The sequence below is a fragment of the Pongo pygmaeus genome, chromosome 1 (assembly GCF_028885625.2).
Source record: "Pongo pygmaeus isolate AG05252 chromosome 1, NHGRI_mPonPyg2-v2.0_pri, whole genome shotgun sequence".
Lineage (NCBI taxonomy): Eukaryota > Metazoa > Chordata > Mammalia > Primates > Hominidae > Pongo > Pongo pygmaeus.
The window spans coordinates 29,907,292-29,934,801 of record NC_072373.2 but is presented as its reverse complement, the minus strand read 5'-3'; the positions used below and the strand labels follow the sequence as shown (position 1 = coordinate 29,934,801).

At 39.0% G+C, this 27,510-nt stretch overlaps 1 protein-coding gene across 2 annotated transcripts in view; it reads right to left on the bottom strand.

The window, feature by feature from the left end:
* Positions 1-2,704: 2,704 nt before the first annotated feature.
* LOC129041630 (uncharacterized) overlaps positions 2,705-27,510 on the bottom strand; it is a 118,886-nt gene continuing 94,080 nt past the window's right edge. The window contains exons 1-3 of one of the 2 annotated variants that reach the window (XR_010127700.1): positions 11,614-11,758; positions 4,621-4,738; positions 2,705-2,960 (exon numbers count right to left, since the gene is read on the bottom strand). Coding sequence is in view for 1 of the 2 variants with exons in the window: in XM_054497084.1 (XP_054353059.1) it covers positions 2,893-2,960; positions 4,621-4,738 (186 nt within the window). In the remaining variant the exon portion in view is untranslated. Of the gene's footprint in view, positions 2,961-4,620; positions 4,739-11,613; positions 11,759-27,510 lie in introns of those variants that run through there. The other variant, XM_054497084.1, reaches the window with a different exon arrangement.

Genomic DNA, 27,510 nt, shown 5'->3' with positions numbered 1-27,510 from the left:
GGGTGGGTAACAGTGACTCAAAAGGTAACAGTGAATTCAGCTTCAGGATTTCCGTGTGCCAGTCTACTCTGCCAGTGGCCTGATGACTAACCGCAACCAAGCAACCCACCCATCTCCTTTGTCTAAATAAGTGGACATGATGACATTCAGCCTCCTGAAGGGGAAATGGAGGGACCACACAGGGAATCAGAGGGTCCCTTGGGAAAGCAGGAATTAAAGGGATCATCACTTTCAGCCTTCCCTTAATCTGTTGTTTTAGGGAGTCCACGTTCATAGTAGAATATTTTCCCTTTTAAAGTTAAGCACTTAGAATAATGCATTTTCAAATGATTAATCAAATCCCAGTGAGAAGCAGGCTCACTATGCACTAGTTACTTCAGCCCACTGCATCTTGGGCCGCACTTTCACTACTTGCTCCGGTAGGAGAGAATACTCACACATACAACAGGTTCTGTGAACGGGTGGCAAGGAACAGCAGACACCTTGGATTCATGGTGAGCTGGTTTCTCAAGGCTCAGGAAAGCTGCCCGGGGCAGGTGGAGTCTCATCTGTGTGTGCCTCACTTGCACCCCAGATGCTGGACCCTGGAAAGTAGCCGTCTCTGGGTTTTCTACTCCAGGGATAACATGACCTGCTGGATTAATGTGCTGAAGGACATCCTGTTTCTAGCGGGGACTGGAACAGAGCCTATGCCTTATCTCGGGATGTTGCATTCCCAGCACATTCTAGTTATTCTTAAGAACTACAAGTGAGAAAGGGGGAGGACTGGTTTGGTCCAAGGCCACCTAGGGAACTGTCCTGCACCAGATGCAGAATATCACTCATCAGAGGTCCTCTTAATACCCATCTCTAATCCTGGGCTAGCAACATTGAAGTGTACATCTTTGTTCAGGAGTCTGTCTTCTTACTAAACTGTACACTCCTTAAGGACAGAAACTAGCTTTTATTTATTTTGTATCCCAAGCAGGGTAGAAATGTACATCAGATATTACACGTTGGCATACTTAACTACATTAAATCCTTCTTCCGGAAAATCATACTGTGTGCTGGAGGCCAGAAAGCTAACAATATTAAGAGTAGTTACACAGACTCCCTGAGAGTCAAGCTGCATCTTGAACCAACTTCTCCAAACAGACTCACCCACGTGAGAGCTGAAAAACACAGTATCACGAGGCAGGGCCATGCTCCTGCTGACAAACAAGCACAGTCATGAACACACTTGGCTGTTCTGTGGCAGCTGGAATCCCAGTTTCCAGGGTCTAGCTACATGGGTGTCAGCCTAGATCCTGGGCTTCCAGCCCTTCTATTTTGTAAGCACCTAATTACCCCTATTAAGTAGCTTTCTGATGAAATTAGTTCAACTGGTTTTTGTTATCTGCAATTGAACTCTAATTTGGTGCTCATCAAATGTTTGTCGAATGAATGCACTTGGTAAACATTGGCTCCACCCACAAGGTCTACCTTAAATCAGTTATTCACACCTGGGCTCCTGAAATCACCTGCTGATTCTCAAAGGGGATGATTCATTAACAAGTAAGAGAAAGTTTCCGAGAAATGCCTCCAGAATTCTAAAATGCAGTAAAAAGGAAAAAAAAAAAGTCACTGTAAAATACCACTTGGAAAAAAAAGTGGCTTTTTGTTCTTACATTTTACCATTATCTAGAAAACTAATGAAGTGGCTTATTTTTGACACTTAGTTCCAATTAAAATAGAGTATTGCTGTGTTTTCTAAATGACCACAAAACTACAGGTAAGAAAAGATTATTCAAGGTTTACATTCTGAAATAAATGGTTTGTGTGAATTTGGGGAACTAGCAGAATTATTAGAGTGAACAATGCTTTGAATCCTCAGATTTAGGTCAAAGATTTGACCTTTGAGAATCTATATTTAAATGCTGTTTATTCTTGTGAATCCCATAAAAGGCCTGGAGCTTCACCGGATTAACTTAAGGCTTAAATGGTAAGCATCAACCTGAACATTCTGGGACAAGGCCTGACTCCTAACCATTGGAATGAGCAAGGAAGCAAAGAGCTCTCCTCTGAATTTCTTAGGTGCAAGAACAGCAGCTGGACTCCCCAAGCTAATGCATTTCTGTGAAACTACTGTCTTCTTACTGAAGCTTCCTGGCCCAAGACTTATGCCTCTCTACCTGAAAAATGCCTTTTCCTTCAGCAATGCTGTGATTTTTTCAATTCTTGAGGCCGAATGATCAGCACCACTCCAGTTTAGTTAAGGATTAACTTGGCTAGCCCAGACTACCATGTGTTGACTGACAAGTAGAGGTGCCATCTAAAAGGAGATTGGAAGAGCATTGACTTGTGTTACAGGAGAAGGGAAGGTTAGCGAGTCCTTTTTGCAATCATGAAATAATCAGCCGTGTTCTTAGGAGATTTCATTCACTCTGTTGTAACTGAATGTTATGCTGTACTGGAAAAAAAAAAAATAAAGCAGAGTGCTGGGCCTGGGATAATGGTCCAGCTTGTCTGGACTCCATGTCCCCTCATCACGGGAGAAAGCATTTATTCCTTCTCTCTTTCACTCATTGCTACAACAGACATCAAGTAAGCATGTACATGCAGCACACTCTGCGTGGCAGGCACTGGATATTCCTGGGTGAACAAAAGATGCACAGTCATTCATGTCATGGTGATCACAATCAAGTAGGGTGGAGCAGACAATAAACAAAATAAACACAGATAAAACTGCAAATCCTGCAAGGTCTTATTGGATGCTAGAGATCAATAGTTCCACTAAAAATGTCTTAGACAGTAAAGAGATTTAAAAACTAAGACATAGGGTGGTTCCAACAGTGGTCCAGCAACTCAGTGATGCCACTAAGGACCCAGAGCTTTCTATCTTCTCAAGTTCCATCTTCAGCATGCTGGAAATTTCTACTTCAGTGGCTTTTTGAGATATTTTTCTAAAGACAGTTCCTTCTCCACAAGAAAATTAACAGCACCTGTTAGATAAAATTAAACATTAAATTATTTACAGAAAGTTGTTATTAGCCTGCACTTAACTTGCATCTCTTTGATGGGCTTAGTGTACAATGTTATCTTCCTAATGTTAATAGTGAAAGATCAGGCTGGGTGCGGTGTCTCACGCCTGTAATCAATCCCAGCACTTTGGGAGGCCGAGGCGGGTGGATCACGAGGTCAGGAGTTTGAGACCAGCCTGGCCAACATAGTGAAACCCCGTCTCTACTAAAAATACAAAAAATAATCTGGGTGTGGTGGCGCATGCCTGTAGTCCCAGCTACTCGGGAGGCTGAGGCAGGAGAATTGCTTGAACCAGGGAGGTGGAGGTTGCAGTGAGCCGAGACCACACCATTACACTCCAGCCTGGGTGACAGAGTGAGACTCCGTCCCAAAAATGATAATAATAATAATAATAGTGAAAGATCAGTGACCCATCCCACATTCATTTAAAGCATTTGTAATGTCTGTTCTCACACAGTTTGTTCAAGTAATGCTGTCTACACAGTCTGCACCAGAATGCAATATTGTGAAGAGAACTAGCCCCAATCCTTGTCTACATTCCTTTTCATTCCGTCCCAATGCCATCTCCTATTACAAGAAGCTTCACACATAGACACAGGAACACACTAGCCCATACACCCACACTCCAGTCACAGACTGTACAAGATCAGCCATAGTCACTGGTGTGCTTTGGGGTGCTCATACCTGTGTGCTGTCTGCTCTTAAAAGAAGACACTTGGGCAAGAGGCCCTCGCAGGCCCTGGAAGTAGGTTTTGGCCACTTGGACATAAAAGTCTGGGGTTCTAGCTTCCTAGAGGGATAGCCACTTTATGTCTTTAATGAACTCTAGGTGCCTTTCTATTTGTGGGCCCCATCTTCCATAAAATAAATCACAAGTTATGTCTTACAACTGTGTTGGTATAGAAATAAATATATTAATATGATGTCAGACATGTTTTCAACCTGAAAGTTCATTCTTTTTTTCTGATTTTAAAAGAAATTTGAACATTTTTGTGGCCCCTAACAGTAATAGGGGACCTTGGCACTCCACCTATTGTACCCAAAAGATAAATCTGCCTGCCCGGAGCTTAGTCTTGAAGAGGGAAGGAGTGTGTGCTCTAATTTGGCCTAGAGATTCCTTGCCCCATGGGAAGAGGCATAGCCAGAGCAGAGTTAGAATTCTGGACCCTTAAGTCACAGGGCTCGGATTTGGGGTTCCTCATCCACAAGGCTAATTTGGGGTTCCTCATCCACAAGGCTAAGGGTGTTACCGTTTCATAATAAACGTGCACTCAAGTGGGCAGTGAATTTTATTATTATGAAGAGCGTTGAATTAATACTTGTTCTGCATTTGTATTAGTAAAGATCCCATTCTGGTGGCTCTCCTCCATAAGACAACAGCTGGCTCTGAAAAATGAAAGAACTTCTAGGGAGTCAAAACAACATCTTGCAACTTCTAAATAACAATTTTTCCAGGTTCTTTGCTTCAGTGTTTCAAAAAAATAAATCTCAGGGTTTAGTTTGAGATTGGGAACTCTGTTACACTATTTTTTCTTGATATATTAGACAACACAGAATTAACCAAGAAGGCCAGGAGAAAACTTTGGGCACATGTGAAGTTCTATGAACCACCTCTCTTACCTCTAGTGTATACAGAGTGGACTAGGTGTTTAGTGTTATCCTCTGAAGTAGCTGTAGTTTGCTTCTCCTCTTCCCATTCAAATACTTTAAGCTGCTCAGTACTTCTCTCTGGAAAATACTGGGAGTGTGACCCCACCAGTTAGTAGAAGTAGGAGTGCCACAGGGCTGGGTGAGCTCAGAGCAGGAGCAGGAATGCCACCATCAGCCTGTGGGACTCTCCCCTTCTCACACCATCTTTCCATGTTCTGCCTATCATCCCACCTGTAAAGCATTAATAACTAGGACATCTTGTTTTCTTTCTCTGTTCCCACCCCACTCCATCCCTCCTAAATGGCTCTCAAATCTTCCATGTCTTCTTCATCTCAAAGCCAGTATCCCAGCTAAGGACCTCACTGTCTCTTACCCGAACTCTTGCAATAGACCCATTCCTGGTTTCCCTGACTCTGATCCTTCCCCTCCCTCCCTACATTTCCATATTAAATTGCAATAGGAGGGATCTCACATAAATCTGTGCTGCCAGGTACCTCTCCCAAGCTGGAGTTCAGGGAAATGTTTCAGTAGATATTAAATATATATTTTACCTTGCTCCCTTTGGTACAATCTTTTATTCTATTGTTTTTAGGGCGTGCAACAATTAAGTCCCTTCTCTCCCTGGTCCCAAAGACACTCTGATTTTATATTTTATTTTATTTATTTTATTATATTTTATTTTATTTTAATTTTATGAAGGAATCTAAGTCTGTCACCCAGGCTAGAGTGCAGTGGTGTGATCTCAGCTCACTGCAAGCTCCACCTCCCCAGTTCAAGTGATTATCCTGCCTCAGTCTCCCGAGTAGCTGGGATTACAGGTGCCCACCACCACACCTGGCTAATTTTTGTATTTTTGGTAGAGATGGGGTTTCACCATGTTGGCCAGGCTGGTCTCGAACTCCTGACCTCAAGTGATCCAACCGCCTCGGCCTCCCAAAGTGCTGGGATTACAGACATGAGCCACCACACCCAGCCCTATCTGTCTTTTTAATTTCAGTGAGGAAAAAAGGACCCCTCTTATAGCAAGAGGCATAGGCCCCTCAAAGAATTTAATTACCCTTTACTTCCTATCAAATACAATGACAAAAACCATTTAGATATCATCAGCACTATGTTCAGTCCTCATCTGGAGACTTGAGACTTTGGTGGTAACACCTCTATAGTAGACACCCAGAGGGAGCCCATGCCTAGGGTTAGGTATCTGTTGGGAATTCCCAGGCTGTCATTCAAGCTAACAGAGGGAACTCTTTTCATTATATTTCTTAAGGTAGGGTTTTGGGGAAGGGATGGAATCCACGACCTTTGTCCATTAAAAAGGTCTATAAAATATTTTGCATTTCGTTCCTCGTGCAAAGTACCTGCACATGTTTTATTCCTCTTATTGAACATGCAAATAACTATCAAGAAGGACTAAGAGAAGTCTATTACTCTCCATTGTTCTGTAATAAACAGGAAAACTAGTCACATTGAGAATTGAGAGGTGACAGCGTGCTGGCAGTCCTCACAGCCCTCGCTAGCTCTCGGCGCCTCCTCTGCCTGGGCTACCACTTTGTTGGCACTTGAGGAGCCCTTCAGCCCATGGCTGCACTGTGGGAGCCCCTTTCTGGGCTGGCCAAGGCAGGAGCCCACTCCCTCGGCTTGCAGGGAGGTGTGGAGGGAGAGGCGTGAGCGGGAACCGGGGTTGTGTGCGGCGCTTGCGGGCCAGCTGGAGTTCAGGGTGGGCGTGGGCTTGGCGGGCCCCGCACTTGGAGCAGCCAGCTGGCCCTGCCGGCTCTGGGCAATGAGGGACTTAGCACCCGGGCCAGGGGCTGCGGAGGGTGTACTGGGTCCCCCAGCAGTGCCAGCCCACCAGCGCTGCTCTCGATTTCTCGCTGGGCCTTAGCTGCCTTCCTGCGGGGCAGGCCTTGGGACTGCAGCCCACCATGCCTGGGCCTTCCCCCGCCTCCGTGGGTTCCTGTGCAGCCCGAGCCTCCCCAACTAGCGCCGCCCCCTGCTCCAGGGCGCCCAGTCCCATCCACAGCCCAAGGCCTGAGGAGTGCCAGCGCATGGCACAGGACTGGCAGGCAGCTCCACCTGCAGCCCCAGTGCAGGATCCACTGGGTGAAGCCAGCTGGGCTCCTGAGTCTGGTGGGGCCTTGGAGAACCTTTATGTCTAGCTCAGGGATTGTAAACACACCAATCAGCACCCTGTGTCTAGCTCAGGGTTTGTGAGTACACCAATTGACACTGTATCTAGCTGCTCTGGTGGGGCCTTGGAGAACCTTTATGTCTAGCTCAGGGATTGTAAACACACCAATCAGCACCCTGTGTTTAGCTCAAGGTTTGTGAGTGCACCAATCGACACTCTGTATCTAGCTGCTTTGATGGGGCCTTGCAGAACCTGTGTGTCGAAACTCTGTATCTAACTAATCTGATGGGGACATGGAGAACCTTTGTATCTAGCTCAGGGATTGTAAATGCACCAATCACCGCCCTGTCAAAACAGGCCACTCGGCTCTACCAATCAGCAGGATGTGGGTGGGGCCAGATAAGAGAAGAAAAGCAGGCTGCCCGAGCCAGCATTGGCAACCCGCTTGGGTCCCCTTCCACACTGTGGAAGCTTTATTCTTTCACTCTTTGCAATAAATCTTGCTACTGCTCACTCTTTGGGTCCACGCTGCTTTTATGAGCTGTAACACTCACCTCAAAGATCTGCAGCTTCACTCCTGAACCCAGTGATACCACAAGCCCACCAGGAGGAAAGAACAACTCCAGACGCGCTGCCTTAAGAGCTGTAACACTCACTGCAAAGGTCTGCAGCTTCACTCCTGAGCTAGCGAGACTACAAACCCACCAGAGGGAAGAAACTGTGAACACATCCGAACATCAGAAGAAACAAACTGCAGACATACCACCTTAAGAGCTGTAACACTCACCGCGAGGGTCCGCGGCTTCATTCTTGAAGTCAGTGAGACCAAGAACCCACCAATTCCGGACACAACATGGTGTTGCCAGGTGCCATCAGCACCTATTTGGGAAGTTTCTTGGGGATTCCCACACAACAGTTATAAACACATTTTTGACTTTGCATTTAAATGTTTTATTGGCAAACAGATAAATTAGAGGGTGAAATTATTCCTACTACGGAAAGATGCTTCACAACAGCAAAAGATCACAAGGATACGTTCTATGGCATTTACTCAAGTTTTGTTTCCACATCACTAAATAATTCAGAGGAGAAAAAACTAAAATGGGGAGTGTTCTAGGCCACTGTTGATAACATATCTATCCATCAAAAATGAAATTGTAATGACAAAGGACATTAGTATGTCAATGGTTATTTAGTTTATATTTTATAATTTTTATTTCTTTAGACAGAAAGCTAAGCACTTGATAACCCTATTAAATCTTTTTCATGCTCTTTCTTGCCTACCCGATATATAAGATGTTTCATCCTGCATGTTCCTTCAACTTTATTTCTTTTTGCTCTCTGACTTACTCAAACTCTATTTTACCTTCAAACTCATTTCTGAACTATTTCCTGTGCTTGCCTTGCTCTACACTCCATTCCCACCTCTCCCCAGTCTATCACCTGACAAACTCATACTCCTGTAAGACTCAGATTGGGCCTCACTGCTCCATAGGCACTCTTCTGACTTCCCTTGGGCTTACTGAAGTCCCCTTCTTGCACACTTCCTTTATGCCTTCCATATACCTCTGTTAGAGCACAGATAACATGGAACTCTTGGTAACCTCTCCCACTAGATTACAAGTTTTTTGAGGACCAGAGTTGGCTTCCTCTTTTCATAACCAGTGTGCCGGTGTTCAACACCTCCTCATGAATCACTCCAGTTCAAATCCTGCCTCTTCCATGATATGTTATCCAACCTCAGCAGTCTAGAATACTCCCTTACATTCCTACTCTCCAAAACAAATGAAACTTCCATAGCACTTGTTTATATTTTGCTTTGTGAACAGCTCTTTTCAAGGAAATGTGCAACACACAGTCCTTATCTTTTAACCACAATATTAGATATATCAAAATAGTTAGAATACTATGGACACTCCTAGGATTGGGCCACACTAAATAGTGGCTATTTCATAAGTGCTTGCTCAGCCTAATGGAATTAGTGTGAAAGAACAAATAGCAGGGTCTGGCATTGTGGATATATGCTGTTTGCAGAGCATCCTTGCTATTGGAAAAGCCTATATATTATAACTTATGGCCTTGTGGCTTTTGTGGAATCATCAAATATTTTTCATGATTATATAACAAAATTAAGTTTGAAAAAAGCAATCCCTAAAGGACAAAAGCAAACTAAAACAAGTAAAGCCAACTAGACATTGCTTTATGGCATAACCATACACACAGAAACTATTTTAATTGTCTTAAGAAGACAAAACTGACTCTCTCTCTCTCTCTCTCTCTCTATATATATATATATACTCAGTGGGATTTTCTCTAATGATACTAAGAAATTCAAACACACACACACACACTCTCTCACTCTCTCTCTTTTTCAGTAATCATATTATTGATAGTGCTATTGGAATTGTTATTCTAAGATTCATCCATTGGGAATTCCTCAGCCTTCAAAAAGAAAAAAATATGTAACATAGATTAGATTAAGCAAAAATTCTATAGTCTTAAATTTGATTTTGAAGTATTAGTATGACCTCATGATAATTTCATCTTTAAAAAAAAAAAAACTATTTACTACCTCTGCCCACTGAAACATGTCTAAAAACAAAGGTCAACCCAGGATCAATGTGTATTCCCTAAATGCCACTAAGAAATGACTGACATCAGGTCTGGGAAGGAAATGTACAAAATGAGCCTGGATCTTCATGTACCATAGAGAAAAGATAACATCAAAGACCATTGAAAGTGTGTAGAAAGGACTCAGGAGCCATCCTGAGGAGCCTCTTACTGGCCAGAGATGGGTCAATTTAAATATCAGTAAAGATAATGGCAATAGATTGAAAGACATCAGATATATTTAAATTTCTTAGTTAATAATGGCTATAGAAATAAAAACAATTGGCCATTTTTGACCAGCGAGTTATTTAACTATTTTGAAAACTGGTAAATAAAGAAAAAACATTAAGCATTTATTCTGACTTTTCTATATGACCAATACTTCAAGTCAACCAAGTAATGTATGAGAATTTTCTCTTTATGGAAGGATTCCAGGTAACAAATTTAAAGAGTATGATAGAATTATAATATCACCTTTTTGCTACTCCTAATGATATAGTGTATCTAAATAATAATCATCAATTACTGCTGACTTCATGAAAAGGGAGACAATTAGACATTTTCTATGCCCTAATAGAAGCTCACAGCACCATTTATGAAGTTGACTTGCCAAATGAATCAAAGGTGAATGTGATTGAGCCTCTAGATCCAACTAATAATTTGCAGAAAACACATGGGACAGAAAAGCATGATACGTGAAACCACGAGGATCCAATTAGCAAATTCTGATGGGGAAATTCTACAGGAAAACAATGTGTTTAAAAAACAAAAGAGTAAGAGGAAAATTGAATCTATACATTAAAGGAAATTTAAATGACATATCAACCAATTTTAGTGTATGGAACTTATTTTGATGCTGATTTGAAGATATTTTATAAACGTATCAAAATTATAAGATAATCAGAGATATCTGTATACAGAGATTTAATATTAAGGAACTATCATTAGGTAGGATAATGATATTCTGCTCATTCGCAGAATAATATTTCTATTTTAAAGATAAGGAATTAACATTTTACAGATGAAATAAGATGAGGCCCGAGATTCATTTGAAATAATCCAGGTAATTGTGGAAATGGATAGGGGTGCAGATGAAGCAAGAATGTCCATGTGTTGATAATTGTTTAAGAAGGAAATTGGTATATGGAGGCTTATTATGCTATTCTCTATATTTTTGAATGTGCTAAATAGTCTACAATGAAGTGTTTTTGAAAAAGATAATGAATAGCTAATAGGGTATTAGAAGGGCCAGAAAACAAAAGCATAAGACCCAACTTCTAGCAATAACGCAAAATTAAGTATCAGAAACACTTTCGTAAGGAAAACACTGCAGCCACCACTAAGCATCATTGAAGTCATCTGCTCTTACAGCAGAGCGAGAGACAGAAAGAGCCACTGCCAGAGAGCAAAAGCATACTCTCCACTCACTCCCTCTCAGAAACTTTTGAGGAAAAATCTGCGGCAGATGCCTGTGGTTATCAGAGCCTTTGCCATAGCTTCAAGGGAGTCTGGGAAAGAGGGGAAAGTGATCATCTAGTATTTTCTGTTCCAATTACAAGGTTTCCTGTCCCATCCCCACTGCAAAGAATCAAAATGAGAGCAATTCCAAAAATACAGAAAATAATTCAGACATCAAAAAGCAAAATTGAATGAACAATATTTACCTCCCTGGGCAAGTAGGAACCTCCCTGAGTTTCAGTTTCCTCACCTGGCAAATGATTAAACAACACCATTCTCCCAAGATTTCTTTGAGGACTGAAAGCAATAATGTGTCTATTAAACAGCACAACACAAAAGGTCACTCAGCAATCTTTCCTTCCTCCCAGTTTTTTTTCCCTCTTCCCTTCCTTCCTTTCCATTTAATTTCCTATCTCACTTCAGTTTCTATGTTCTTTGTGTTTTCAGGATAATATTCTATTTACTTAAGGGACACAAAGTAAATAAATGTTTTTGAAACTGAATTGGATTGAAATGGATCCAGATTTTCACAGGAAAAAAAAGTTTCCTTTACACTTAGTTCTCCTTACACACCTGGCTTTGCAGGAAAAGAAATTAGCATTTGGAAACACACATCTGCCTCAGCCACAGGTGAGGTATTAATGCATTCCCACATGTCCCAAATCCTCGATCTTTGATCAGTATGACGGGAACTTTCATTGTCCAATAAAGCAAGGGACCGACTCTTTGTTTCATTCAAGTCAGTATTTCTTCTAACGGAAACTCACCCCAGGACGAAACAGCCCTGCATTTCCAGCAGCCTCTGGAGTGTCAGGTGGCCCTTCAGCCTTTGAATGCCGTGGGCTGGATTGACTCAACCATGGTTAGCTGACTTTTATTTCTTTTCTTCCTTCCTGCTTATTCAATATCATCAACCAGAGAGAAGGAGCTCTGTGTCATAAAAGCGACCACAGCTGAGCTGATCTCGCCCTATGCCAGTGCACGTGGTAATTTTGGAAGGGCCCTGGGATATCTGACCTTATGACTGTAAGAAAGTTTTGTGATTAATGGTGATTTTTATCTTCAGACTTCAAAGATTGACTCATGCAGAGAATGAGCAATCTATAGGTCAGACATCCTACATCCCAGTTATTTTCTTTCTTCAGTCAAGAATTGGGAGAACTAAACACTGACCAGCTGTAAAAGACATCTATCCTGTCTGCAGAAAAGCCTATTTAATGGGCCCCTGAGGGGAATTGTTTAAAATAATGCTATGCAATTTCTCCAAGAGTTTCTGCTGGAAAAAAAAAAATGAACAAATAGAAAATTTAACGCCTAAATGATCGATACTTTATTCATGAAGCAAGGTTATTCTCTTGCCTTTTTCTCTTGTGGATGAGGTATTTTGCAGGTACTTTAAGAAGTCAACCTACCTTTTATTCAGCAATGTATCAAATATTTATTGTGGGTTTTCTTATAAGATACAGTACAGGTCCAGGGGGTTATAAGGGCAGAAATAAATGGTGCTCAGCACTGAAGGATTTTAATAATAATAATGTTAGCAATGCCAATCATAACCTCTAATGCATCTACTAAGCTTTACTTTTTACAGTGCTTTCATATATCCTGTCATTTTAATAATTATTATAATTTATTATAATGTGATAACTTTTTAACATCATTTTAGCATTATATTTTATTTCATCTCATCTTCTAGTTGATAATATAAGATGCTTAGCCTATTGTGTGCCCAGAAGTACAGTAAGTGCTTACTTATCTTGGACAATAGGTTCTTGGAAACTGGAACTTCAAGTGAAAGAACACATAACGAAAATAGCTTTACTATAGGCTAACCGATGTAAACAAGAGTTAAGTTGCTACAGCATATTTCTGGTCACCAAAAAAAAAAAAATCACCAAACTTCTAAAGAAAGACCCAAACACTTCTAATATTGAAATAAACATCAAAATAACTTTGAAAGGAATGTGAGCTACATGTACACTTAAGAAAGGTTAACAAAAACAAGTAAGATAATAATTTACCCACTTATTCAAGTTCAGAAGTTCAAGTGGCCAGAGTCAATTCTGGTAGCTTAGGGTACCAGGCTGGAACCAGCCCCAGACAGGTCACCATTCCCACTGCAGGGCCCACTCATACATAGCAACACTCACTCACAGTGGGACCAGTGAGACACACTGATTCATCTAACGGACACAGCTTTGGGTTTTGGGAGGAAACCAGACATGGGGGGGACATGCAAAGTCCACACACACAATGACTTCAGCTAGGAATCCATTTTTTTTCTCATCAATATTATAAGGAAATTACATTGAACTTAAATGACATTATTCATGGACCTGCTTTGTAAGCTTAAGAAATAGTAGAACCCCCCCTTACCCAGATATCTTGTTCCCTTAGGTATAAGGAATTTAAAACTGCATTTGCATATTTACATCAAACACTTGTCACATAGCTGGGCTTTCTGTTTTGTGTAGCCAGGAGGATTTCATAACTTAATGAATAATCCAAACAACAACTGCCTATTTTACGTTGACTTAGTTTCCTCTTTCCTTTGTGTACACAGGTAGAAAAGGCTTGGACTACATGTTTGGTTTGAAGTTTGAAAATCTCAGTCTTTCCCCAATGATCAAAAATACTTACCTCCCTCCCTTGTCTCACAATCATCTAAGCTGCCTTCTTGAATTGACTCCCACACCTGTTCATCATAGAAGGAAAAAATAAAAGCAAATGCCATATAAAATCTCTCTTCTTCAACAAGGTCTTCTGTTTTGAAATACTGAAACAGTTCCTGTTCTATTACCTCACCAGCTGTGGCCTTTTATCTCCTAAAGGGAATAGCTGACGTCTTACCAGTCAAAGTCACTGTGCTTACGGACACCATAAATATCTCCTTTAAATCCTACATGATAAATTTCCCTCTGATTGGTAAAGCAGATACTGTAACATGCAAAGGGGGAGCAGGAGAGGCTTTGATGATGTTAAAGTAAGCCCCTGGAGATATCCCAGCTCTTCCTCCAGAATTTTACTTTCCAACAACTGGAGTCAACAAATACGGTAGAAAATGTCTGGATTATCTACTGCCATTATTTTTTTTTAAACTGGTTTTCAATGATGGGCAACCTAAAATTTACTCACACAGAACACAAAACAGTTGAATTTGTTAAAAGTCCAAATGGGAATGTGCTTCTTCTACAAATCACAATATGCTTTCTAGACCACAACCTAAAAAGGAAAGAAAAAAAATCCTGTGAATAAAAAATAAAACAAGGACTTTCAGTTTTCTACATGCATTTGAAATGACTTTATCTCTGACTCATGTTCTACTTTATTTTTGATTCTTGGGAAGACCTGTTCCTATACTGTAATTTTTTTTTAATAACAAGTTTCCATTTGTAACTATTAGTTGGTCTTTCCACAAAATTGATTTGCTAGAAAGGACTGAGAAGAGAAAGAGCACTCCTGGATCAAATGGAACCGGTGAGCATGGAAGTCCTTGAACTTGACCAAGCATTGTCAGTTCTCATAGTCTGACCAAAAAAAAAACTAGATTATTTTGTGTGTTTTTCTTGGTGCTCCTAATGTAAGTTTATTAAAATGAGAAAAAAACAAAACAAACAAGTAGACTGTAGTTGTAAGAGAAAAAAGGTGAAAATAAATTATTTTGGTGTTTTTTATTACATGGAACTTTATTGTAGGATATAGATTTAAGATAATTTTTTGTTTGTTTATTTTATTTTTATTTATTTATTTATTGAGATGGAGTTTTGCTCTTGTTGCCCAGGCTGTAGTGCAATGACACAATCTCGGCTCACCACAACCTCCGCCTCCCTGGTTCAAGCAATTCTCCTGCCTCAGCCTCCCGAGTAGCTGGGATTACAGGCATGCACCACCACGCCCGGCTAATTTTGTATTTTTAGTAGAGACAGGGTTTCTCCATGTTGGTCAGGCTGGTCTCAAACTCCCAACCTCAGGTGATCCGCCTGCCTAGTCCTCCCAAAGTGTACCACGCCCAGCCTTGTTTTATTTTTAAAAGCAACAGATAGTCTTTATAATCTGTGGAATCAGGGTATAATATAAATAATAACATACCCAAAAGGTGGGCAAAGAGACACCCACCCTGACACTCAATCATTTTGGTGCCAACCCATAGGCAGCCAAGAAGCATTTTGACAATGAAGAGAAAGGAACTGAAGCTGGAAGATAAATGAAAGATAATTGGTAGCTTTGGGGCCGATACAGCAAAGAAGTTGAAAGTGTCTGCCATTTAAAGAAATGACTCATTTCTTTAAGTGGCCTAAACCCTATTACCAATTTAACTCATGCCCCCAACTCACATATTTCCCTGGCCATCCCACCTTAAACAGAATAAGACAGACAAGTTACTATATATTTCACTAAGCATTCAAATTTATTAAAGTCTGCACTTTGTTCAGACGAAGGGTTTGTGGTCTTGTCCGCTGCTCCTAGCTGGGAGTTGGAGTGTGTTGCTCAGTTAATATAGTATGTCCTCTGTATGTTCTCCTGTAACAACTGGACAGTGTTTTCCTTGGCCAGAGGGGCTGAGCTGTATTCACTGGCTCAAGGACTACAAGGTACCCAGTGGAATGTTTCATGTTTATTGGCTCTTAATGGACTACTACTGAGGACTTGAGCGAAACAAACTATAAGCCATTCATGCTCAGTCAAGCCTTCTTGGAGGAGGCTGAATTTCCCGTGATCGCTGCCACCCTGCTGATTCAACTGCCACTCAGACTGCCATCAGAGGTTACTGGCTCTAGACTGTAAGTTACAGGAAACCTTTCGGCCTCTACTTGGTTATTTATAGAAGAGTTTATAGGATTCTTCCACAACCCGAGGGAGGAAAATCAAACAAATGTCACCTCCTATTATCGTGGCAACTAAGTTCCACTCTGAAAATAGAAGCTGGAACTTTAACCTGTTAACTAGTAAACCAATTCACTGATGTGTTTATGTTTTAGCAATACTTTTTACATTAAAAAAAATTATTTCAAATCTGTACCACTCTCGGGAATTTTCCCTGATGAAGCCCACTCTTATTTGCACTCTTTGACACCCCTTTGCATTGGGCTAATGCTTTAATAATGGACTTCAAGTGCACGGAATTTGATTATTCATAATTATTTCTTTCTTTCCTTCCTTTATTTCTTCCTTCTTTTACTTCTTCCCCCCACCCCACCCCCGCAACCACCCACCCCACCCCCCCACCCACCCCCATCTCTCTCTGTCTCTCGGTCTCTCTCTCTTTCTTTCATCTTTCACAAATACTAATATAAAACTTACTATGTACCAGGCATTATTCTAAGATTTTCAACCTTCATAACAACCCTAGGAGGCTAAGTACTCTTATTAATTCCATTTTAAAGATGAGAAGAATTGATTTATATTGATTTATGATATACTGTCATCACTGGTCTCATCATGACTCTATTTTACTTTTTCATTTACCCGTTGTATTCCCTGCCTTATTACTTTGTTAGTGATAAAAGTCAACTACCCAACCCAAGAATTTGAACATGAGCAATATTTGCACCTATCTATAGAATCCTCCCGATCCCATTACCCTGCTGCATAACTCTGACATGCTGAATTTTGTGTTTATATTATTTTCTTGCATTTTTAAAAAGATAATTTTAGCAAATATATGTTTGCTCAAAAATGTTATTGCTTATAAAGACTATCATGCTGTGATCATCTGAGAACCTGCTATCACTAAGCATCATATTATCACATATACCTGTAGTTCATTTATTTTCATTGCAATAAGTTATTCCAGATATACTACAATTTGTTTCCCTCTGGATAGGCATTTGCTATCTCCTCTTGTTATTATAAACACCACTTTTTTGAACACTTTTATGTGTTTATCTGGGTGCACAAATGTAATAATTTCCTTTAGTATATACACCTAGAAAATTGTGGGGTCATAAGGTGTGTGAATATTAAACTTTAAAAGATAATGTCAAGTGGTTAACCAATTTAGACCAGCACTATATAAGAAATCTGGTTGATCCATATACTTTTCAATTTTGCTGTAGTTTAAATTCTTAATTATTGCCAATAAATTGAGTATAAAGGGATATCCATTATCTCTTTGATAATGATTGATTTGCTATTCTATGTATTGATCTGCTCATCAATATTGCTATAAGACTCAAGATCCTTCCATATGTTTTTAGCTGTATATATTTCTCCTTCTGTTTCTCCTCTGTAAAATGTTTATTGTTGATTTTTTTTTGGTCTATCGAGCAGTTTGGCCTTTCCTTATTATTTTATGAGTCTTTACATATGCTTGATACTAAACCTTTCTCAATTATATGTTCCAAATGAGTTTTTCTCAGGTTGTAGCTTGCTTTTTCATCTTCTTTAATAATTCTTCTGATGAACAGAATTTCCTAATTTTAATAGTCAAAAATCATAAATCTTTTCTTTTATGGTTTGTATTTTTTGCTCCTGTTTAAGAAATCCTTCCCTACCCCAAGATTGGAAAGATATCCACCTATATTTTTCTACTAAGTATTTAAAATTTGCTTTTGACATTTAAGTCCCTAATCCATCTGGAGTTGATTTATGGGTATGGTGTAAGGGTGGGATCCAAATTCACTTTTTTTCCAAATGGACAACCAATTTTTCCAGCTCCTTTTATTGAATAATCCCTCTTTTCTCCACTGAAATGCCAGGCCACCTCTGCCCTCATTAAAGTTCCACATATGCATGGATTTATTTCTGGGCTCTCTATTCTATCCTATTGTCCATTTGTCTACACCTGCAGTGTGGTCTTCTGGTAAGAGCACGGTACTTAGTCAAAAGTACTGGTCATTTATAACCAAAGGGACTTTAGTAGGTCACCTGACCATTCTGTTCAGTTTTCTCTTTCATAACACTTGGATAACAATTTTCTTCCTCATGAGAATGCTGTGAAGACAAAGGGAAATCTGTGATACAGTTTTCTAACATATAAAATTCTTTGAAATATTTTAGGTTGTTTGTTTCATAAACATTCTCTAAGTGTTTCCTTCTTCTTTTTTTTTTTTTTTTTTTTTTTTGTCTTTCAGAAATCTTTTGATTATTAGTAACAAAAAACCTGACTTGCACTGGCTTTAAAAATACAATTTAATGGCCCAAGTAACTTAAATATTCAGGTGGTAGGGACTGCCTTAAGTGAGGCTTTAAATATTTTTTCCTTCCCTATTCCCTGATTTCTGCAATGTCACCTTCATTTTGAGACCTTACGATTCCAATGCAGCTGTCAGAGGCTTCTGGGGCTACACGAGTAGCTGTTCACATCCAGCTTTAAAACAACCCTCTCCAGATAGCTCCCAGAGAAGAAAGAGGAAACTTTTTCCCCAGACATCCTGGCCAAAGTTCTCTGACTCATGTCGTGTAGGCTTCATCTGGGACATGTGCTCCAACCTTCTCTAAGCGTTGAGCAGAGAGTTTGGGATCTGTGGCTGAACTTCCTTCTTCCAAAGCTTAGGAACTGTGTGCAGAGGGTTGAAAACTGGTTATTATTACTGAAAAGAAGCAGAGAATGAATGCTGGGGGATAGGGGGGCAGCACCCATAGCAAATGGACATTACATTTTAATTTTAATTTTGAACAAAAGAACACACGTATATGGTGACAAATCAAGTACTGCCGAAGAGTTTACAGGGAGAAAAGCAACAGCCACACTCACCAACACTGGTCTTACTCCAGGGGGAAAATATTTTTAACCCAGTCTGCACTGGACTCTCCCACTGGACTGCTGTCCTAACTCTTTAACAATTTAGACTTAATTTCTTTTTGAATTCAGCTTTATACATGCCAATGCACTTTTACTTCTCCATCCTTACAACTCATTCATTCCAATGTTTGATAGTAATGCTGTTATTTTAAAATATTTTATTGTTTACCTTTGTGACTTTAAATAATATACTTGTATTTCTTTTCCCATCTATTTAATTAGTATCTCAAGTTTCTTCTCTGAAGAATTTTAGCTAGCTTTTCCATCTCCTCTACCCAATGTTCGTTCACTCCCTCTTTCTGTCATGTGCATTTTGTCTTTTGCATTATCAAGATTGCGAACATTCATACTGTGTCCCTCAACCATAAATAATACTTTCCTGCTCTGTACATATTACAAGTTGAACTTTGCAAAAATTGTTCACCGTCGGCTCAAGTTTTGTGCTAACATCATATTTCCTTTCCTGTGGGTCCAATATTACTCAAAGCAGGCCCCTACGCTACTCCAAGTAAAATGTCCTTTTGCAGCAAGGTTAAATGCAATCTGTTCTATTGTATTTTTCCAATTATGCTTTTAATTTGTGTGTTATTTGCATAATAACTTTCTCCAACACATTTCATTTTTTGGACACCTACTTCATGTTTTCTTTTTTTTCTTTTGTCCTCCTACATGAAACTGGAATGTTTTCTCTTTAAGTCTGTTTTGTAGCAGTCATTTTGCAACTCCCCTTTTCTGCTGTCCTGTGTTGCAGCCATGATCCTCGGAACCTCACGTCTCCCATTTTTTGTTTCTTTCCTCCTGTTGCTTGACTGTATCTTCAATTAACTTCCTTAAAAGGCACGATTAAAAGGTAAATATTACCCTCCTTTGCCTGTCAGAAAAAAAATTATTTTGTTCTCAAACCTGATTGATATGCTGGCTCAGAAATTTGAGAGAACATTGCTTCATTTTCCTGTAATATCCAATTGTTCATGAGAAGTCTGACATTAATCTGATCCTCATTCCTTTACATATGGCTTGTTTTTCCTGTCCAGAATAGACTTTATGAACATTCCTTGATCCTAGCTGCATTATAATTTAATGAGAATATTTTATATTTCTGATTTTAAATTCATCTTGCTTAACAGTCAGTGAACCCCTTCAATCTGAATATTCTAGGAAGTTTCTTGTGACATTAAAAACCAATCCCCTTCCCCTATTTTCACCATTCATGTTTTAGGTGTCATATGCAGGTGAGTTTGGAACCCGCTTTGGTTTAAAATGTCCCCTCCAAAATTTATATTGAAATTTGATTGCCAGTGTGGCAGCATTAATAGGTGGGACCTTTAAGAGGTGATTAGGTCATAGGGTAAGAGTGGATTAAAGCAGTCATCGCTGTAGTAGGTTAGTTATCTCAGGAGTCCACCCCTTTATTCTCTCTGTCTCCCATGCTCCCTTGTCTTTCCACTTTCCTTCATGGGATGACACAACAATAAGGCCCCCACCAGATGGCTGAGCAGATGCCAGTGCCATGCCCTTGGACATCCCAGTCTCCAGAACCATGAGCAAAATAAATTTCTTTTCTTTATAAATTACCCAGTCTGTAGTATTCTTTTATAGCAAGAGAAAGCAGACTAAGACAGGACCACCTGAATTGGTCTCTTGCTTTGTCTAAATTGTATTTAACCACACATACGATGAAATGTGCTAATCTTAAGTGTATATACATTTATACATTCACATAACCACTATCCAGATAAAGATATGGAATGCTTCCAGCATCTCAGAAGTCAATAACCTCATATTTCAAGGTATCATCAATTGGTTTTGCCTATTCTTGAACTTTTTATAAATGGAATTATACAGTATACATTCTTATTTGTCTGGCTTCTTTCACTTAACATAATGTCTGTGAGATTCATCTATGTGATTTAAAATATCAGTAGTTGGTTATTTTTTAAATTGCAGTATAATTTTCCATCTTCCACAATTATTAGTCATCCTTTTGGTGGACATGTTTCCAGTTTGGAGTTATTATGAAAAATGCAAATGTGATTATTCTTATATATGAGTTTAGAAGAATATATTACTTATTTCCTTTAGGTATCTATCTAAAAATGGAATTACTGGGTCTCTATGTTTAACTTTGTAAGAAACTGTCAAACTTTTTTCCAAACTGTACCAATGTACACTCCTGCTATGATACTGTATGAGAATTCCAGTTGTTCAACCGTCTTACCAATATGAGTTACTGTCAGTCTTTCAGTCTTTTTAATTTTAGCCATTCCAGTGGGTGTAAATGGTATTTCATTATAGATTTGCTTTGTATTTTCCTAAAGAGTAATGATGTTGAACCTTTTTTCTATGTGTATGGCCCTTTGGATATCCTCTTTTATAAAATTTTTGCTCAGGAGTTTTTTATGCATTTTAAAATTGAGTTATATGCATTTTCTCATTGATTTGTAGAAGATTCTACATATTCTGGACAGAAGTAGTTTTTAGATGTATGTATTAGAACTGTCTACTTGCATGCTGTGGCTTGCCTTTTTTCTTAATGGTATTTCTACATTAATAGAATTGTTTAAATATAAAGAAGCCAGGCGTGGGGGCTCACACCTGTTATCCCAGCACTTTGGGAGGCAGAGATGGGTGGATCACCTGAGGTCAGGAGTTCGAGACCAGCCTGGCCAACATGGTGAAACCCTGTCTCTACTAAAAGTACAAAAATTAGCCAGGTATGGTGGTAGGCATGCCTGAAGTCCCAGCTACTCAGAATGCTGAGGCAGGAAAATCACTTGAACCCAGGAGGCAGAGGTTTCAGTGAACCTAGATCATGCCATTGCACTCCAGCCTAGGTGACAGAGCAAGAGTCCATCTAAAATAAATAAATAAATAAATAAATAAATAAATGAATAAATAAATATCTCCATGTTCCCAATCTTTTCATTTATGATTAGTGCCTATTTAAGAAATATTTGCTTACCCCCAAATTCATGAAGATACTCTTCTATATTTTCATCTAAAGCCTTTATTTTTAAAAATTTTTTATATTTAGATTTACAAGCCATTGCACATTAATTTTTGTGTATGATGTGAGACAGGTGTCACTAGCATCACTTTGATTGAAAAGGCCACTTTCTCCACTAAATTGCAGTACCAGTGTTGCTGAAAATCAGCTGACTATATATGTGTGGGCCTTTTTCTGGACTCTCTGTACTATTCAATTTACCTACTTGTCTAGCCTTGCACCAATACCACACTCCCTTAATTACTGTTTTTACTACGAACCTTAAAATCTTATTAAGTGTTGCCATTTCATCTTTTTTTTTTTTTTCAAAATTGTCTTGGCAATTCTACGACTTTTATATTTCCATATATACTTTAGAAAAAGCTTGTCAATTTCCACAAAGAAAAATTTATTGGTATTTGATCAGGATTGCATTGAATCTACAGTTCAGTTGAGATCTTAACAAAACTGAATTCCTAATCCATAAATATGGCATATTTTTCTATTAATCTCCAATTACTTTAGACACATTGATTTTCTCTTAGCAATATTGTATATTTTTAAGGCTTGCAAAATTTGTATTAAGTTTCTTTCTAGATATTTGATAATTTTACAGCTATTGTAAGTGGTAATTTAAATTTCTTTTTGTTTCCATTTATTTACCTCTAGTGCATAGAAATACTTGAATTTTGTATATTGACCTTGCAGTCAGTGTTCTGGCAAGCTTCACTCATTATTCCTAGTGGCTTTTTTGGCAATTTAAAAATTCTCTACATTTCTAATTACTTCATCTGTGAATCTTTTTCTGTCTCTTTTGCTTATTTACTGGGTGATTTCCTTAGCTTTATTTTCCATGAACTTTTAGCTTTTGTTTTTAACTTTGAGACCCTATCACTTCTCTTTGAAAGCTCTTTCTCATCCTTTGATTTTTTTTTTTAGAACATCTTGCTGTTGTTTTGTGAATGCAGTGAAACCTCAAATTAATCAAGTTATATTATTCTTATGTTGCTTTTTTCTGATTTTTCCTCTCTAATTTTTGTGTATTTTTAAAAAAATCTCTTTCTTGCCACTTTTTTTATATACCTAGTAATCCTTATTTGTTTATTTATATTTAAGAAATAACTGCTCGGCTAATACGGATCTCCTCTGCTGCTATGTCTCTTTTCCCTTCAGTCTCTCTTTTGGATGAGAATATTCCTGGCTGCCAGCAGGAGACAGAGCAGAACATGTCAGCTGGTCAGCTTTCCTCTGCTTCAGTGAAGAAGGCAAAGCTCTCAGACTGTTGCCCTCTCTTCTGCAAGAATGTAATAAGAAGGACTTAAACCTGTGATGCCAACATCTACACTAGGCATATTTCAAATACCTCATTCAATTTCCTTAGCAATGGCAGCCTCGCTGCCTGTGCCAGGTAGGGGAGATTAGGAGCAACTATTCCTTATGAACACTCCTTTAGGGAATCCTCTTGTGTTTTCCTCATTTCTAACAGTTTGATCTCTCAAACATATGTACGGCCATTTCTCTGAAGCTCCCTTGTAGCATGTTCTGAGCAGTGGCTCTCATGCACTGTCTTCCCTTAACATGCTCTACTTAATGTGCTTTCATAGGTACGTTTATTACCTGCTGGTCTCTAACTTCCTATCTATCTTACTTGCTTTGCTTTTTGTGTCTATTCTTATATAAATACAGTATATGTTTGTGTGTGTGTCTGTGTGAACACATGCAAGTATATATATGCATATATATAGTGCATATTTTATATGTGTAAAAGTATATATGAGGAATATATACAATATACAGATTTTATGTATGTGTGTCTATGTACGTGTATATATATGTATATATATGTAATATTTGTTATTGGATACTTGAGAAGAACAAAAGGGTAACATAAATCTGCTATCTTGAAGCAGAGTCCTGAATTTTTTTTTTTTTTTTTTGCATAGTACACAGTCAAACTACAAGTTTACTCTTCTTAACATTGGAATCCTGTTGCTTTAAAATAATTATTATTGAGATTTATCATTGTTGTTAGACAATTCTACATGGATCTCACGTTTATGCACAAGGATATTTGTCTAATGAAGAGACTTGGAAAATAGAGATAGTCTTCTTCTGGAGAAATGGACAGATTTGTTTGCTGTCCAAGATAATAAAGAGAATGCTTATCACCAGGGCAAAAGTTAGGAAGATTTACTAGCCACCTATTATAAAAGATTGGGATTTTCTAAGCTCAGTTCCTCAAGCTAATCTTCAAGTGGACAGCATCTCCCTGGACTGTTCTGCATCTCTCAGGGGGACTTTAGGGGCAAGGGGAATCACACAAATATGAAGCTATCTGCTGTGTCATGTGTAATAAAGTTCTTTGTCTCTGATCCGAGAAACTTGTGTCTTCTACCAGAATTCATGATATCTACCTCAGGCTAGCTAGTTAGTTTGCACACAGAGTGCAATTTAAGGAGTATATATTGTATACAGGACAGAATATAGAAGGTGGAATTAGTGGTTTCAACTTGTATTATACTAAATCTTGGTATGTTGGCTAGTCTCAAAGATACCAAGATTTAGTATAAAACAAGTTGAAACCACTAATTGCACATTCTAAACCCTGGTTGCTGTCATTTTGTTTGATCTTGAGAATTTATTGTAACCTTGACATTCACATTCAATCTCTTTTACAGTCATTTTAGAGGGCCTCTAGAGAAATTAGAACTAAACAGATATATTCAACCTACCATTATTAACTGAAGTCCTACATAAATGCTGTAATGTTTACATCTTAAACTACAAAAAATGGAAACAGAATCTGTTAAAAATATTATTATTTCAAGCCATGGAAGCTGAAGACGTGTGCAGAGAAAGACTTTTTTTTTAAACTATACATTTTTCACACTTCTGTGAAGCTTCAGTGTTCCTGTCGCTTACTGACATTACTTTAGTCTGTACATTGTTGCTTAAACTCATACAAACTAGTTTAAAATGACAGTATTTAAGGAAAAAAATTTGAAAGCATAGGAACAAAAACCAAAAACTATGTTAAAAGTGGTTTTGTCTGAGTGAAGGAAATAACTTGAGGTGATATTTCACCTATAACTTGAGGTGAAATTTGGAAAATATTCCAAATTTTTCTATTTGCGTAGTTTTCAATCATAAAATGTTACAAATTTAATTTTAAGAGTGGGATAGTAAAGAAGAGACAATTATAAAAAAATCAACCTGAGATCAAAAACTCAACTAAACCAAAGTCTAGGGAATATAAAATGGTTAATTCAGGCAAAGACCAATACCCTGCACCATCTTGCCCTCTAACACTTAAATGAAAATTTGTGTTTGCAATATTGACATGAAGGCTCTAAAAATCCTTAGACAACAAAGAAAGATATAGCTATGCTTGCAACATGGGAATTTGCTAAGGGCGTTTTGTAAGGATTATTTAAAAAGTGTTGAAATAATGATTTTCTGACTAATCTGCAATTAACCACAACATGAAGTTAACCCAAATGTTGCAGCTCCTTCAAAGTTCTGCATAATTACGATCTTCCCACTGTTTCATGCTTACCTCCCTAGGATTTTTTTCCTAGGGAGTTATTCTATATATTAAATAACCAAACACAGCCCAGGCATTCAAAGCTGAACTTCTTTCTGTAATTAAAAAAGTAGTTTAAAAAGCCAACTTCTTTCTGTACTTAAAACAACACTATCGGATCTGGCTACATGGGAATCCGGCAGAGGACATGTCCCACTCCTCAATGTCCTGGGCTCATTGAATTACTGTGGCCCCAGGAGGTACATTTTTCTTTCTATCATTTTGGAATTCTGATTTTTTAAATTTTAAATTAATTTACTGCTTCAAAAGCACCAGTGATATTCTTGTATATCTCTGTCCCAATCAAAATCTTAATATGTGAATAGCACTATGCAAGACACAACAGAGGACATACAGAAGAAAACAAATTCTATCTTTAAGAAGCTTACCATTCAGGAGAAACCCGATGTAAATATAGCAAACCATAAAAAAAAAAAAAAAAAAAAAAAAAAAGCACGCTGAAGGCCAGGCGCGGTGGCTCACGCCTGTAATCCCAGCACTTTGGGAGGGTGAGGTGGGAGGATCACGAGGTCAGAAGATCGAGGTCACCCTGGCTAACATGGTGAAAACCTGTCTCTACTAAAAATACAAAAAATTAGCCAGGCATGGTGGCACGCGCCTGTAATCCCAGCTACTTGGGAGGCTGAGGCAGGAGAATCTCTTGAACCCGGGAGGCAGAGGTTGCATTCAGCTGAGATGGTGCCACTGCACTCCAGCCTGGGGGACAGAGCAAGACTCCATCTCCAAAAAAAAAAAAAGCACGCTGATGAATTGCAATAGGACCCTCACACAGGAGGAGGAACTGTGTGGGATGGCAGACTGTAAATGCCCAGGGGAATCAGAATATACAGTCAGGAAATTGAACTATACCCAGCTTCTTGTGCAATGGTGATAAAGGCTCCAGCTTGAGACTAAAAGAGATTCAGATGTGTCTAGGGACATCTGGCAAAAAAAGCAGTGTCAGCCCCCAGAATCTTGTCTGCATAAAGACTGAGAAAGTTTCTGGAAGAGGACTGGTCCTGAGAGAGGAATGATCCAGGAAAGATTAGGTTGACTCAGTAAAAAAGTCTATGTCATGGGATGAGGAAGATAATTCTGAACACAGCAAGTCTGAGATTCATCCCTACCTTAACTCCAGTTCAGCTTAGTCTGAGTATGATGGGAAGCAGAGAGTTCTAAGTAAATGCTGAAGTGGTTTTATTTTGTGACATAAGCAACTCTGCATTGGAATTCCCTCTAGCGGAACTTAACGGAAAGAAAAAGTCTCCCCTGACCACTTTTCCATAGGGTATAAATCATCACACAGCTTTGGTGCCCTGAAGTCACAGCATAGTGCCTGGCAGAGCTGGCACTGTGTCTGCCATGCCTTGCCAACTGCCGGAGGGTGGTCAGTCAGGAGAAAATGCCATGCCTTATGGATCAGTCACAGAGACAAGGTACCTGACAATGGAATAGAGGCAGCATCCGGAGCAGGCTTTTAAACCCAGCACAGCATTAGCAGCAGCCAGGGAGAGACTGCTGAACCAGTCAAATGTCAAGCCTGGAATAGCAGAAATGTACCAGCCATGCCCAGTAGAGCAGCAACAACCCCAACTTAAAAACAGCTGTGTCCCACAACATAAGATCCAACTTATCTGTGGCCATATGAGAATGTAGGGAAAAACCGTCTGTGGGGTAAAAACTTCCAGGGGTTGAGGGGACCTGTGTCAGCATAAGAGGACATGTGTTAGTGACATTTGAGTCTTTAATGTTAGCATGCCTCACAGATATCTGCAGGAAGGAGAGATCTTGAGAAATCTGGGCTATACGATTAGTCATTTCTCAATGCAAGTATAGGAAAGCCAGCCTTTAGCTTTGGTGTTCAATATTAGGTTTATAACAAAGCCAAAAATAACGTTAGGCGTGTGTACAGAAATAGTGTCTTAATGCCCCATGTTGATTATCTATTATATAAGGAGCCTTAGAGAATCACAATACTAAGATGTTACAATGATAGAAATCAAGTAGACCAGCCCTCTGATGTTCAAATATGAGAGTGAGACTCAGAAGAAAGAAAGCCAAGCACTGACTGGTGGTGGAACAGGAAGAACAACAGAAATCTTCTGACTTTCAGCCCAGGGATCTTTGCATGACATTATAAGGACCCAGGGAGACCTAAGGAGAAATAATAAGCCTGACCATTTGATTCTAGAAAGTGTTAGCAAATAATTTATCTTCAGCCATTCTGTACAAATAAAAACAAAATGGGGAATTTGTGTGAGAATGGTTAAGATGCTCTTTCCTGGAATGTGAATCTGTTTATATATACATTTCTATTAATTTGGAAATGTAAATGCCAGGATTGATTTCTG